The sequence below is a fragment of the Hypanus sabinus genome, chromosome 4 (genome assembly GCF_030144855.1).
Source record: "Hypanus sabinus isolate sHypSab1 chromosome 4, sHypSab1.hap1, whole genome shotgun sequence".
In the NCBI taxonomy this organism is placed as follows: Eukaryota; Metazoa; Chordata; class Chondrichthyes; order Myliobatiformes; family Dasyatidae; genus Hypanus; species Hypanus sabinus.
The window spans coordinates 25533798-25549502 of record NC_082709.1 but is presented as its reverse complement, the minus strand read 5'-3'; the positions used below and the strand labels follow the sequence as shown (position 1 = coordinate 25549502).

Genomic DNA, 15705 nt, shown 5'->3' with positions numbered 1-15705 from the left:
CCTATGTCACATCTTTCTAATGATTTGTTGCTATGCTTTGCCAGCAGAGCCGGGCCACTCCCTCTGCCTACCTTCTTATCTCTCCAATACGGTGTGTAACCTTGGACATTCAGCTTCTAACTACAACGTTCTTCAGTCACGGTTCAGTGATGCCCACATCATACCCAACAATCTGTAAAAGCACAAGATCACCCACCTTATTTCTTATACTCTATGCATTGAGATGTAACATGCTGAGTGCTGTATTTGCTACCCTCTTAGATTCTGCATCACTAATGCACTGATACTCACCCTGCCTGCCCTTCCTGACAGTCTGACTGCGTGTTATCTTTACTTTTTTACCATCCATCCTGTCCTGAGTTCCTTCACTCCAAATTAATTTAAACCCTCCCCAACAGTTCTAACAAATCTGCTGGCGAGAATATTTGTCCCCCTTCGGTTTAGGTGCAACTTGTCCCTTTTGTACAGCTCATACTGCCCCCAGAAGAGAGCCCAATGATCCAAGAACCTGAAGCCCTGCCCCCTGCACCAGCTTCTCAGCCACGCATTTATCCGCCGAATCATCCTCAGTGGCGCGTGGCACAGGTAGCAATCCAGAAATTACCAACCTGCTTCCAAGCTTTCTGGTTGGCTCTCTAACTTCTCTCTTTAGGACCTCTTTGCTTTTCCTTCCTATATTAGTTGGTCATCCCTCAGCTGTTGTGCATCTTTGTGTATCATTTCATAGGCCAGTGCACTATCGGATGCAGCACTTTCTTAAAAGAGGATGTACTTTTAAGTACTCTTGTTGTCAAGTGCAGTGGAACATCCTGAGATTTTGAAAGGTGCTATCTGAAAGCCAAGCCACATTTCTCCCTTACTGAATGATCTAATTAGTGATTTTAAGAAATCAATGTACAGAAACTGCATTCAACAAACTTTATTTCAAATGGTTTTAAAAAAAAGAGACAAATTGTCTTTTTGGAAGTTTGCTCAAGTAGCCAAAGTTGAATTTTGTGCTCATATCCATGATCAAATAGATAACATTCTCAACAAGGACATTCACAGATGCAGTGCCATATTAATCTGCAGTCGTAAGCAGTAAGGCTTTAGTTATTTTAATAAGCTTAATTTGTTAAGTTTAATAATCAAACTGCCCTGAAACAATGCAACATACAGAATAAATTTTGAACTTGAAATTATAGGCTAGCACCCCTTGCAGCAGAACTGAAGCATTCAAAAATTCAACTTACTTTCATGTTGAAAAAATTATCAAATTATATTCATTAATGCATATTCATTACCCATATCAGTGTCTTTTGGAAATTACAAGAGTGGCTTTTTAATTTTAAAGTATTCTAAAAACTTATTTTAAAACCTTTTTTAAAAGACGGTTTTACACTGCATTGAATCCTACAGTTACTTGTCCAACACTGTTCCCTCTGAGCTGAGTGGGTGTGCGACAGCACATAGCTGAAATGCTCCTGCACACATAGCCTTTGTTGTGGCTCAGCTGGAATATTCTTTAATATTGATACGATTTCGAAATTATGCTGATGATTTTCAAGTCTGTTGATCAATTACAGGGTATTTCACAATTATACTATGCTAATTAATAATATCCACAAATGTTGTACCAAACCCTTTAGTTTGAAGTATTTGAAAGTTTCAATATATTTACATTTTCAGTGCTTCAGGTAAAAACACTGTTACAAATTGTAGCAATAAACACAGAATGGAAATCTCATTGTTAATAAACTGCCAGCCCACTGAGCACCAATACCATCTAAGTTTTTTTAAAAATTACAAAATGTGAAAGATTCTTGGTTGTACTGCATTTCATTATGCCTTCAATTAATATAAAATCAAAAGATGTGATTTTTCAACTTTCATTCTAAATACTCATAGTATGCATATTGCAAAAAAAATACAATTTAAAGTGCTCTGCTGTTTTCAGGCTGTGTAAGAATTTCCTGCTCCGAGCAATGGTAGGTCCACACATCTGATAAAAAAAATTGAGGGAATGTTGGCCAGTTTTGGTCAGTACACATCATGCTTAATTGACTTTGGTTTCCCAGGATAGGGAAAGGGAAAATTATTCTAGTTCACATTCATTTGCCCTGACCAGTGGTGGAAAAAGTTTGTGTCACCTCCTCATAGGAACAGGTTTAACTATTATGCCATCCTCCCTTCCTAGCAGTTGCTTCCCTCACTCCATTGCCGAGGTTGTGACGTTAGAGCAAATGAACAATGCCCAAAAACTTGAAGGAAGTTGACTGGCAATACTGAAACTACACTTCAGTGAAGAGAGAAGTGAAACAATGGAAATTGAAAAATAATTTGGCGTACAGTGTTAAATCCCAAGTGCAGAAACCTCAAATTATGATTTAGATTGCAAAAAGAGTCATGAAATTTTAAAGATAAAATGTGCATTTTCTTCTTGCTGTCATCAATATGTTTGCTTCAAGAGAAAACAGAAATTGATAATCAGCTTTTTTAAATCTTCAAAGTTTTGAAATACCTGCATGTGCTCTTATGTTTATTCGATAAATAACAAAATAGGGCCTCATTTATCCTGCCACAAATCAAGTAACCATTTTTTTTAAATAACCTCACAAAAGAAACAATATTTTTTAATTTAAAAAAAATTAATACTTCCCTTGATTCCATTGCTAATATAAAAAATTTGGTTTAAATGTTTGGTTGGAGAAATTGCTATGATTATGCAAAATAAGACAAAAGACAATAATAATGAATCCAGTATCGTGTGAATTTATAAACTAAAAGGAAATTACAGAGTAAGTATCATTATTACAAAAAAATGTTGATAAAGGGTACTGGAAAATCCAAAATGCATTATTGAAAATAACTGTGCAAAGTGGTTACCTGTCTGTTTAAAAAAAATGGTAAAACTTGTCAGTAAAAGGAAGTATAAAAGTAAATGCTGAACCTCTACACGAAATACTAAGGTTGAAGAAAAGTAATTCAAAGTTGGAACTCTGGCCAATCAGATTTATTCACGGAAACGCACTGCTGATTTAAGAAAGATTCAAACATGAATCCACAGGTCAGGACCAAGGGTAATTTACATTCTATCCTTCAGATAGTATGTAAATATCCATGCATTGATTAAAATGTGTATAATACTGAATTTATAGATATCACAATACTGAAATGGACAGCATAGATGATAACCTGGGATCACACATTCAGAAAATCAAACAAGCAGCCTACAAGCCACACCCAGAGAACAAGTAAAAAGGTAAGCCTTTGACTGAAGACGAATTCTTCCACATTCTGTGGGTATTGTAAAGTCTCTGTAACATGGCCATAGATACCTTCCTCCCAATAAGACTTAGTAATGGGGGGAAGAAAAATCTATTCTTATAATATCTTGGTTAGCTGGCTGGTACCCCATTTCCTCTTCCAATGTAATAGACACCACTTGTCACCATCTTCCTGTTCTCAGCCAGAAAATACTTCTATATTATTTGTAATTTGTTCTGCTATAGATGGCGAACTCCACATATGTAGTTTCCTTTGCAATGCAAATACGCACACAAATAAGTTATTACAGCAGTCTTAACTATTAAAGTCCAGGGGCATTTATCCTCTTGTATTAAAAAGTAACAAATTGGGATTTTTGGGACAAATGCTATACAGCATGCTCCATAAGTACATTAAATATTTGCCTCCCTTTTTCAGTAGTAAGTGACAAGTAAAGTTATTCTGAATAAAGCTAAATATAAGCAAATAGTCAGCTCTTCAAGATAATATGCCCATTTAATTCAAGTCTATACCTGGACTAAATATATTGAATAGCTATATTTAGTTCATTTCTACATTTAAAACACTTTCCCTCCTTGAAGAGAAATCTGTGGTACTAATAATGAAAAAGACACAATTTTATAACAAAATAAATACCAGGACATTCTAAAATATATAACTATTTATAAAACTATACAATTTTTTTTCCATGCACTGGGCTATATTTCTGCTTATTTAACCTGGGTCCTGGCCATATCAGTTAAAAATTTATAGTCTGCTACAGATTTTAATAAAGGCCAAAGCCAAAATATTATTGAAATTAATCGCAAGTCTGTTTTCACACCCATCTTCTGAAGCAGGCACTAATTCAATCCCATACTGCTGTGCGTTTGGTTTGTCAGGCACATCTTCAGCACCAAACTTGAAGCACAGTCTAAATGCGACATACACCAAAAGGTATTCTGGATGTAAAGGAGCAAGGTACACTGAGCTACATATGCAGAGCCGAAAGACTTCGGCATTACCGACAACCATCCTCGGTTGCAAAAATTGCAGTGCACAGTTATGAAGTACCAAAATGGATGAGTTGCTTTGGAATTCTAAATGCAATTTGTTTCAAGCACTCTCGGGGGGAAAACAGTCTTAGGAGTAACTCTCATTTTCCTGCCAGGTTGTCATCCATTGTTTCTTGTCTGGTTTCTTGCTTAATTTTTCATCCTCAAAGGGTTGTCGTTCTTCTTTCCGGATTCGAACTGCGTGGTACTTTGGAACATTGTCTTCATAACGGGAGCGTTTAAAAAATCCACACTGTAAATGTGCAAAATAGAATTAAAAGATTCAGTTGTTTATAATACTGTATCCCTAGGAAAAGCTCTGGTACATGCAATCCTGTCGAAGAATACCAAGATAGTTATTAACACCAGCAATTAATGTTGCAGCAATAATGCCAAACCGGCCATTAACCCACAGCCCTGCAAAACCCAAAGCGAAGAGAAACCTCAAGCTCTATTATTTTCTAAAGAACAATAAAAACATTATAAGCTTTAGAAAAGTGAAAAGAATTTTACTGCAGCTGAGTCAGCTAACTGGTCGGGAACAGCACAGCAGATTAGGTTTTACAATCAAAATTTTTCATATACACGAATGGCAATGTATTCAATTACAAAATTGTATAAAGTACCTCAAATTCTTCCCAAATTAAGTTTTATGTAGTAGGACAATATTTAAGGGATGAATGCCAATAAATATTAGTAACAGAAGTTTTACCAAAATGGAAAAAAAATTTTCCCCTCCAGTACTGACTCTGGTAAACTGGACTCTACTTTTGTAAGAAAAGATTAAAACTACAAATATCTTACTAATATCATTAAATAGATCTATGATAACTCAGAAGCTTGAACAGTTGTTCAGAGAAGACAAGTACAATTTAAAAGGCAACAGATTTGACTATTTCAGAAAAAAAATGTACTTCTACAATTAATTCTGGCAGCTGGAACCTGTGGAAGAACAGAAGTATAACTTAAAGGGCAAGCACCATATCCCAAACAAGATCCGTGCAAAGGAAGCTACAGTGAAGTTGCATAAGCATTAAACAGTTCCAAAAAATTATGCCAATATCTTCAAATAGTTATAAACCATTTGTATTTGATCATTCTTCTTTGTGAAGAATGGCATTTTAAATTCAAGTACTATTAGCAATTATTCATTAAAAACAAGTGTATAATTGTACAGTTTATTGTCAGATATTCAAAATTGTTTCCCCATGTTCTTTAAACATCAGAGCAATTTATTTTTATAGTATCCACGCTCCAATAGGTTTTGTTTAGGTGTTAATGCTATCAATCTGTGAGACTGTCCCTTTTGAGGAAGAGAAAGATCAAAGTGATGCCAAGCTCTATACACCATGCTGCTCCAAGCCAAGAATCAGACCAATGGACTATTTACCAAACCAGTGACTGAAGCAAGTCAACATTACGCATCAGTAGTCAGTCTTTCTTTGTCAGATGGCTGAACATTGATCTCAGCCTTGTGATATCTGGCGTCATTTTGGGAATCTTTGCTTTTGCCGAAGAAACCAAACTACAAGATATAATTGTTTAATAATCAAGTTCTTTTCTTAAAGCCACTTTTCAGTACACACTGTTGTTAAAAGTTGAACATTTACTGGAAATCTGTGCATTATCACAGAAAATTTCAATTCAAAACAGGAAACTCAGGTATTTTTAAAATACATTGTCTAAAACTAAAGAAGAGACGAAGCATGCACTGGCAATTCTATAATCACAAGTTCATAATAGTCAGACTCAAAATATTCATGATGTTCTTTAAACCCAAATGTTAGCTGAAATCTTATCATAATTAATTTACTTTGATGCAGAGTAGAATTCAGTCAAGATCCAATGGTAAAACTATTACTTTCACAGAGTGACTTTCAGCGCCAGGTTTGAAACAAGCACAACATTCACATCTGTCAAATCAAAGTAGTTAAGTGACCACTTGCACCATTCAAAAAAATAGTCTGAGTCCATGGAACGACTTTAAAGTGAGATGTTGAATCAATACACGTATTGAGAAAATAGAAATCATGCTCAGGCTGCTGCTGGCCTGTCAAAAAATTTCTTGAAAGAAATTGTAAGCCTTTTTCTCAAATTTTGGAAACCCATGCTGAAGACAGAGAACTTTGCAATTTTGACCCAACGATGACAAATTGACTGGATGCCATGGGATGAAAACAAAAAACTTGTTTATTGATGCAAAAAAATCTGTGCTACCCAAGGATCTCAGGACCCTGGTTTGTAAAGTGCTAGGGAAAAAAAAAATTGCTCGGCATATCATTAATATGCTTCTTAAAAATACCATGTCCAGCAGCTACATCGTGCTGGTGATGAAAGATTGATTGGTACAATCACCATCATAAACAAGTGGACTTTTTTTCTCTGGGATGTTGTTGAACTTTGAGTGTTCGAGTTCCAACTATCAAGGCAAATGCAAAGCATTCCATCATGCTCTTTATATGCCCGAGGGGCAAAAAGCATTTTAAAAAAAAAAGGATCAGCTCAATTATTGCCATGTTGGAAAATCTATTGTATTTATATACCGAATACAGTTAAATTCCTGGTCAATGATTACCTCTCCTCCTCCAACTCAGTACAGACCAGGTGTGCCAGCATTATGGCATTCAAGTACAACTGGCCTTCCTGTTGGAGACGGCCACTGTCAGATGTGTGAAAAATTTTGAGATACAGTAATTAGCCAAACAAGCCCACACTGCCCAATTACACCCATGTAATCAAGCAACCTAATAGCCTATACATCTTAGGAATCTGGAAGGAAACTGGATCACTGGCGGAAACCCATACGGTCATGGGAGGAGAGCGCAAACTCCTTACAGACAGCAGTGGAATTGAACGTGAGTTTATTTCATTTCTAGCACATCCACATCTTCTCTCAGAAAGGTGGATGAAGGACTTGCAATGCTGCGGAGTAGAACGCATTTGGATTTGGATTTGTTTGTAATGGAGTGGCAGTGCCTTTCCTAATCAGTGCTTTGTGTGGCTAGAGGAGAACCAAATGGCAGTTTGAGGAACCTCAAAGAGAATTACATGTTACGGAATCATCGTACATCAGTAATTCTGTTACTTTGATTTTAATAGTCAGGGGCACTCTTCGGTAAATATTAGATGGTATTACTATTCTGCACTGGAACAACTGATTGTGGGCATGGCAAGTTCCAGAGCACATTATCAGCACTGCAGCTGAATGTTAAAGCTCTGCCATACTTCCACTGAATCCATTACTCTCAGGGTGATATTAAGAAAATGAAGCTGGTTGGACACCATCTTCTGGGATGGTCTAAACGTCTGAAAGGTAGCGAATGCAGGACTGCAGACTATGAGCCAAACCCCATGGTTATGAAGAGTCAAGCCAAGAACCAGTTAGCTTCAGACCCTTTTTAAGTTGATCTGAATGTTGTTTTAATTCTTTTAATTTTAAAAATTAAAGGTCAAAAATCTCAATGACTGTTGATTTTAGAATATTTCTAAATATCAAAGACAATCTGTTTTTGACAGCCACTAGGTCAGGACCCACGGCTAAGCTTAATGCCACTGTTTCGTTCAGCCATTTCAGATCGCATCCTCCTAATCCTTTCGCTGCATGGCAGGGTTTAAGCTGAAGGTCCAGCATGGGTTCTCACCATTGAATTTGGAACAGCACTTCCAGCATATTCTCCTTGATGTAAATAAGAAAGGCAGGTGCCATTTTCTTCTTGGGTTAGAATTCTGGGCTAGCACGGGCATACTCTAGGCCAAAATCAATTCCCGCTTGCAAGTTAAATAACAGTCACTGGCTATTAAAAAAGCAAACCATGTCCAACTAAGATAAATGCCAAAAATACATCAAAGATTCTAGACGGATTGACCCAGTTGCAGTAACTGGGTTTTGGGTCCATGGGAATAAAAGGCTGGGTGCACTCACCTTCCATAATAAAAATATGAGAAGTGCCAACAACAAAATTCCAAACAGGATGGCAACAAAAATGATCCACCAAGGAACTCCGAAGTAATGGCTCACTGTTTCTTCAGGAAATACTGTAACCCGTACCTGAAAGGATATTTTTAAAAAAGTTAACCACCATTAAAAATTATCCTGTTTCATGAAGGGTCAACCATTTGAAAAGTGCTTGTTCAAGCACATTGACAAAATTGTGGTCTGTGAGGATCAGTCATTAAGAAACAGATAAATTCTTTCATGGATAGGTCTGGTCCTTGGGTTGAAACTCTTAAATTGGATAAAGGCCAATTATGATGGTATCAATAAGTATCCAGCAAGTGTGGACTGGGACAGGTTGTCTGCTGGCAAAGGTGTGCTTGGTAAGTGGGAGGCCTTCAAAAGTGAAATTTTGAGAGGTCAGAGTTTGTATGTTCCTGTCAGAATAAAAGCCAAGTAGAGCAGGTTTAGAGAACCTTAGAGATATTGAAGGCCATGGTTAAGAAGAAGGAGACACATAGCAGGTATAGGCAGCAAGAAAGAAAAAGAGAAACTCAAGTACAAGAAATGCAAGACAACGCTTCAAAATACAAGATTGTTTAATGTCATTTCCTGCACACAAATGTAGAGTCTATAGAAGTGAGGCAAAGTCGCAGTAAGGTCATGGACCCTAAACAGATTACAGAGGAAGTGGTGTTTGCTGTCTTGAGGCACATTAGGGTGGATAAATCTACTGGGCCTGACAACGTGTTCCCTTGGACCTTGTGGGAGGCTAGTGCAGAAATTGCAGGGGCCCTAGCAAAGAGATTTAAAACATCCTTATCCATGGGTGAGGTGTACGAAGATTGGAGGATTGACAGTATTGTTTCAGTGTTGAAGAAAGGATCCAAGAACAAGCCTGGAAATTGTAGGCCAGTGAGCCTAGCTACCAGCCCAACCGGTAAAAAGTGCTGTAAAGAGGCAGATGCAACTTAATGCAGACAAGTGTGAAGTGTTGCACTTTGGAAGGGCAAGCCAGAGTAAGACTGGCACGGTGAGTGGTAGAGCACTGAGGAGTGCAGATCTGGGCACACAGATCCATACTTCCTTGAAAGTGGCATCATAGGTAGACAGGATTATAAAGAGAACTTTTGGCAAACTAGCCTTCACAAATCAAAGTATTAAGTACAGGAGATGGGATGTTATGTTGAAGTTGTACTATATGTTGGTGAGGCATAACTTGGGAGTATTGTGTGAATTTCTGGTCACAGGACTACCGGAAATGTATCAACAAAAAAGTACAGAGAAAATCTACGAGGGTGTTGTGAAGACCCGAGTTATAAGGAAAGTTTGCAAGAGTTAGGACTTCATTCCCTGGAGTTCAGAGAATAAGGGGAGACTTGACAGAGGTATACAAAGTTAAGAGGGATATGGATAGATTAAATGCAAGTAGACCTTTCCCTCTGAGGTTGAGTGGGACTAAAACTAGAGGTCATGGATTAAGGGTGAAAGGTGAAATGTCTAAGAGAGACATGAGGGGCAACTTCTCCATTCAGAAGGTGGTGAGAGGTTGAAACAAGCTGCCAGTGGCAGTAGTGGATACGTGGTCGATTTCAACACTTAAGAGAAATTTGGATAGGCACATGGATGGGAGGGTTATGGAGGGCAATGGTCTGGGTACAGGCTGATGGGACCAGGAGGCATAATAGTGTGGCAGGGTAGTCTTAACAACTATGTGATACATCTATTGAAACAATCTTCCAACAAGAGTAGCTGCAAAGAAATGACAACAACTTGAACATTTAAGTCTTAAACTTGAAATTTTTTTTTTGTAAATTATATTCTTTCTGGTGTCTATGAATAAACACTTGTTAAAATCCTGCATCAGGTGAAGCCTCAGAGGTAATTAATTCTTAAAGCTTTCTTGCCATTATTTTCTGTTCTCTAGTATTTAATAGAGTCTATTTGTTTACCTGAAGTTTAAAGAATATTTATTAAGATCCATTCCATTCTTGTACTGTTCAATAAAACAGGACAGACTCAGGAGATTCTCTTCAACAACATCCATAAAAGTCTAATTATTAAGAAAGTCTGAAGATTTTTAAATAAATGTTTAATTTCCAAATAGATTTCAAAATAATAATTGTAATAAAGAACCATCACCAGATTTTAATGTTTAACGTTTAGTCATTGATAGTTTCTTTTAAAAAATTGTACTGTTTGGATCCTGACAAAAATGCTTAAATTTAAATCTTTATTTAAATTTCCACTGTCATATAAAATTCACAGAATAGTCCTCTCACCAGAATCAGGTTTAATATCACCAGCATAAGCCACGCAATTTGTTAACGTTGTGGCAGCAGTTCAATGCAATACATTATAAATATAGGAAAAATGAATTACAGCAAGCGTATATGTGTATTGAACAATTACTTTAAAATAAGTAGTGCAAAAACAGAAATAGAAATTTTTTAAAAAGTAATGAGATAGTGTTCATGGGTTCAATGTCCATTTAGAAATCGTATAGCAGAGGGGAAGAAGCTGTTCCTCAGTCACTGAGTGTGTGTCCTCAGGATTCTGTACCTCCTGCCTGATGGTAAGAAGGAGAACGAGGCATATCCTGGATGGTGGGGGTCACCAGAAAGACGCTGCCTTCCCGAGGCATTGCACCTTGAAGATGTGTAACCCAATATGTAAGATATCCTTGAAGATATCTAATATGCAAGTGGAAAGGTACTGAACCCCTATGCCTCTGGCTTTTTTTTAAGCTGCTCTCTAATCCTTAAAAATCTAGACAGTTCAACCGCCTGCATTAAATCATTGTTTATTAACTACTGCTCAGCCTTCAATGTACCTCAGTAAATTTGGCAATTTACCCTAAATCTTCACTCCTCAGCCTCAGCTCTTTTTAGGAATTATTCAGTTATTATATGTAAACAGTAATTTTATCTAATGACATAAAATACCATTCAAAGTTAACTGGAGAGAATATTTTTTTCAAAAGTTATTCATGAATGACTTATGTCATAGTTTCATTCTTGATTACTCTACAATGAGTGGATTACCTTAGTTTCTGAATTCTTAACCACAATGTTCTTGGCCTTCGATTCAACACTTATCATTGCTTTAACAATGATGTCAAGGTAGTTCAGTGTGGAAAATTCCTGCAAAACAGATTTAGATGCACTCATAAGAATTGTAAAATGGTATTCTTATAAAAGGTTAGTGCACACTGATCATAGATATACTTACCTCCAGGAAAGTAGTGTTCCATAATCGTGAATGCAAGACCAGAAATGCATTGCTATCGAGGCCTTTGAGGGGACACTTTATATTAACACATTTGGCACTCTGACTGTCACCACATTCCTGAGGAATATAAAGGCAAAAGGTCAGTTTAGATGCAGAAAGAAAATGTTTAAAAATAAGTTCTTAAAATTACACTTGTACTCACCAGGGTTATGTACTTTCTTTTATCAGAAAATAAGGAAGAAATCAATCCTGGATTATTTTTATTGTCCCCGAGTTCCCTTCTCTTTCTTGTTTGAATTGGAGTTTCCTACAACAAAATAACTGTGAGTATGCTGTGCAGATCACAAAAAGCTCCTTAAATTTAGTCTATAATTAGGTTAAAGAATGTCTTATAAAACTATCCTTTGAGCTCAGGAGATCTAAAAGGTAACGATTTGATCACTAACCCGCCAAATTAATTAACCTTAAACAATACAATGTTTGGGTTGCTGTAAGAGACCAGACTGAGAAGAGAGAAAAATCATACATCTTGGGGTTCTGACTCTTCTTAGTGATTTTTAGATTTCTTGACTTTCAGGGTTTGAAAGTATGAGACTGTTCAACATTGCCACCATCTTCTGGGACTGAAATACATTTCATGCCATAAGATAAAACTTAATTTTCAATATTCCCATCACTGTTAAAATATTTGTCCTTTTAAACAAAAATCATGTTGATAATAGCAAAATCATTATTAAATGAAGGAAAATTAAGTACAGATTCTTTTAATTTTACATTACATTCTTTAAAAATAACTAAAGATATTTTTGAGGCTGTGTGTGTTGATTAAATCTCAGTGAAAGGCTTATTGAGAAAACAAGGAGACATGGGATCCAAGGGGATATTGTTTTGTGGATCCAGAACTGGCTTGCCCACAGAAGGCAAAGAGTGGTTATAACCATATATAAACCATATAATAATCACAGCACGGAAACAGGCCATCTTGGCCCTCCTAGTCCGTGCCGAACCCTTAATCTCACCTAGTCCCACCTACCCGCACTCAGCCCATAACCCTCCATTCCTTTCCTGTCCATATACCTATCCAATTTTACCTTAAATGACACAAATGAACTGGCCTCTACTACTTCTACAGGAAGCTCATTCCACACAGCTATCACTCTTTGAACCTCGTGTTTCCCTTAAACTTCTGCCAACTCTCAAATCATGTCCTCTCATTTGAATCTCCCCTACTCTCAATGGAAAAAACCTATCCATGTCAATTCTATCTATCCCTCTCAAAATTTTAAATACCTCGATCAAATCCCCCCTCAACCTTCTACGCTCCAATGAATAGAGACCTAACTTGTTCAACCTTTCTCTGTAACTTAATTGCTGAAACCCAGGTAACATCCTAGTAAATCGTCTCTGCACTCTCTCTAATTTATTGATATCTTTCCTATAATTCGGTGACCAGAACTGCACACAATATTCCAAATTTGGCCTTACCAATGCCTTGTACAACTTTAGCATTACATCCCAACTTCTGTACTCAATGCTTTGATTTATAAAGGCCAGCGTTCCAAAAGCCCTCTTCACCACCCTATCTACATGAGACTCCACTTTCAGGGAACTATGCACAGTTATTCCTAGATCTCTCTGTTCCTCTGCATTCCTCAATGCCCTACCATTTACCCTGTATGTTCTATTTGGATTATTCCTGCCAAAATGTAGAACCTCACACTTCTCAGCATTAAACTCCATCTGCCAACGTTCAGCCCATTCTTCTAACCGGCATAAATCTCCCTGCAAGCTTTGAAAACCCACCTCATTATCCACAACACCTCCTACCTTAGAATCATCGGCATAATAAATAATCCAATTTACCACCCCATCATCCAGATCATTTATGTATATTACTAACAACATTGGGCCCAAAACAGATCCCTGAGGCACCCCGCTAGTCACCGGCCTCCATCCCGATAAACAATTATCCACCACTACTCTCTGGCATCTCCCATCTAGCCACTGTTGAATCCATTTTATTACTCCAGCATTAATACCTAATGACTGAACCTTCTTAACCAACCTTCCATGTGGAACTTTGTCAAAGGCTTTGCTGAAGTCCATATAGACTACATCCACTGCCTTACCCTCGTCAACATTCCTCGTAACTTCTTCAAAAAATTCAATAAGGTTTGTCAAACATGACCTTCCACGCACAAATCCATGCTGGCTACTTCTAATCAGATCCCGTCTATCCAGATAATTATAAATACTATCTCTAAGAATACTTTCCATTAATTTACCCACCACTGATGTCAAACTGACAGGTCTATAATTGCTAGGCTTCCTTCTAGAATCCTTTTTAAACAATGGAACCACATGAGCAATACGCCAATCCTCCGGCACAATCCCCGTTTCTAATGACATTAAAGATCTCCGTCAGAGCTCCTGCTATTTCTACACAAACTTCCCTCAAGGTCCTGGGGAATATCCTGTCAGGACCCGGAGATTTATCCACTTTTAAATTTCTTAAAAGCGCCAGTACCTCCACCTCTTTAATTGTCATAGGTTCCATAACTTCCTTACTTGTTTCCCACACCTTAGACAATTCAATATCCTTCTCCTTAGTGAATACCGAAGAGAAGAAATCATTCAAAATCTCTCCCATCTCCTTCGGTTCCACACATAGCTGACCACTCTGATTCTCTAAGGGGCCAATTTTATCCCTCACTATCCTCTTGCTTTTAATATAACTGTAGAAACCTTTCGGATTTACTTTCACCTTATTTGCCAAACCAACCTCGTATCTTCTTTTAGCTTTTCTAATCTCTTTCTTAAGATTCCTTTTACATTCTTTATATTCCTCGAGCAATTCCTTTACTCCATGCTGCCTATACCTATTGTAGACATCCCTCTTTTTCCGAACCAAATTTCTAATATCCCTTGAAAACCATGGTGCTCTCAAACCTTTAACCTTTCCTTTCACCCTAACAGGAACATAAAGATTCTGTACCCTCATAATTTCACCCTTAAATGACCTCCATTTCTCTATTACATCCTTCCCAGAAAACAACTTGACCCAATCCACTCTCTCTAAATCCCTTCGCATCTCCTCAAAGTTAGCCTTTCTCCAATCAAAAATCTCAACTCTAGGTCCAGTCCTGTCCTTCTCCATAATTATATTGAAGCTAATGCTATTGTGATCACTGAACCCGAAGTGCTCTCCAACACATACATCTGTCAGCTGACCTATCGCATTCCCTAACAGGAGATCCAACACTGCCCCATTTCTAGTCGGTACTTCTATGTATTGTTGCAAAAAACTATCCTGCACACATTTCACAAACTCTAAACCATCCAGCCCTTTTACAGAATGAGCTTCCCAGTCTACGTGTGGAAAATTAAAATCTCCCACAATCACCACCTTGTGTTTACTACAAATACCTGCTATCTCCTTTCACATTTGCTCTTCCAACTCACGCGTCCCATTAGGTGGCCTATAATACACTCCTATCAGTGCTACTGCACCTTTCCCATTCTTCAATTCCACCCAAATGGCCTCCCTAGAGGAGTTCTCTAATCTATCCTTCCAAAGCACCGCCATAAGATTTTCTCGGACAAGCAATGCAACACCTCCTCCTCTGGCCCCTCCTACTCTATCACACCTGAAGCAACTAAATCCAGGAATATTTAGTTGCCAAACACACCCTTCCTGCAACCATGTTTCACTAATAGCTACAACATCATAATTCCAGAGGGGTTATAGAGGGGTCATATTCTGCATGGAGGTTGGTGACCAGTGGTGTGCCTCAGGGATCTGTTCTGGGACTCTTACTCTTCGTGATTTTTATAAATGACCTGGATGAGGAAGTGGAGGGATGGGTTAGTAAGTTTGTTGATGACACAAAGGTTGGGGGTGTTGTGGATAGTGTGGAGGGCTGTCAGAGGTTACAGCTGGACATTGATAGGATGCAAAACTGGGCTGAGAAGTAGCAGATGGAGTTGAACCCAAATAAGTTTGAGGTGGTTCATTTTGGTAGGTCAAATAGGATGGCAGAGTATAGTATTAATGGTAATACTCTTGGCAGTGTGGAGGATCAGAGGGATCTTGGGGTCCGAGTCCATAGGACACTCAAAGCAGCTGTGCAGGTTGACTCTGTGGTTAAGAAGGCGTACAGTGTATTGTCCTTCATCAATCGTGGAGTTGAATTTCGGAGCTGAGAGGTAATGTTGCAGCTATATAGGACCCTGGTCAGA

General features: G+C 37.8%; 1 protein-coding gene across 4 annotated transcripts in view; it reads right to left on the bottom strand.

Moving 5' to 3' along the window:
* Positions 1–904: 904 nt before the first annotated feature.
* The window catches only part of LOC132392584 (integrin alpha-6-like), a 100677-nt gene continuing 85876 nt past the window's right edge, over positions 905–15705 (bottom strand). For 2 of the 4 annotated variants that reach the window (XM_059966652.1, XM_059966655.1), the window contains exons 21-25: positions 11669–11773; positions 11467–11583; positions 11280–11378; positions 8224–8349; positions 905–4554 (exon numbers count right to left, since the gene is read on the bottom strand). In XM_059966652.1, the coding sequence (XP_059822635.1) occupies positions 4390–4554; positions 8224–8349; positions 11280–11378; positions 11467–11583; positions 11669–11773 (612 nt within the window). In that variant the 3' untranslated portion in view covers positions 905–4389. Of the gene's footprint in view, positions 5827–8223; positions 8350–11279; positions 11379–11466; positions 11584–11668; positions 11774–15705 lie in introns of all 4 variants that reach the window. The other 2 variants (XM_059966654.1, XM_059966653.1) reach the window with 2 other exon arrangements.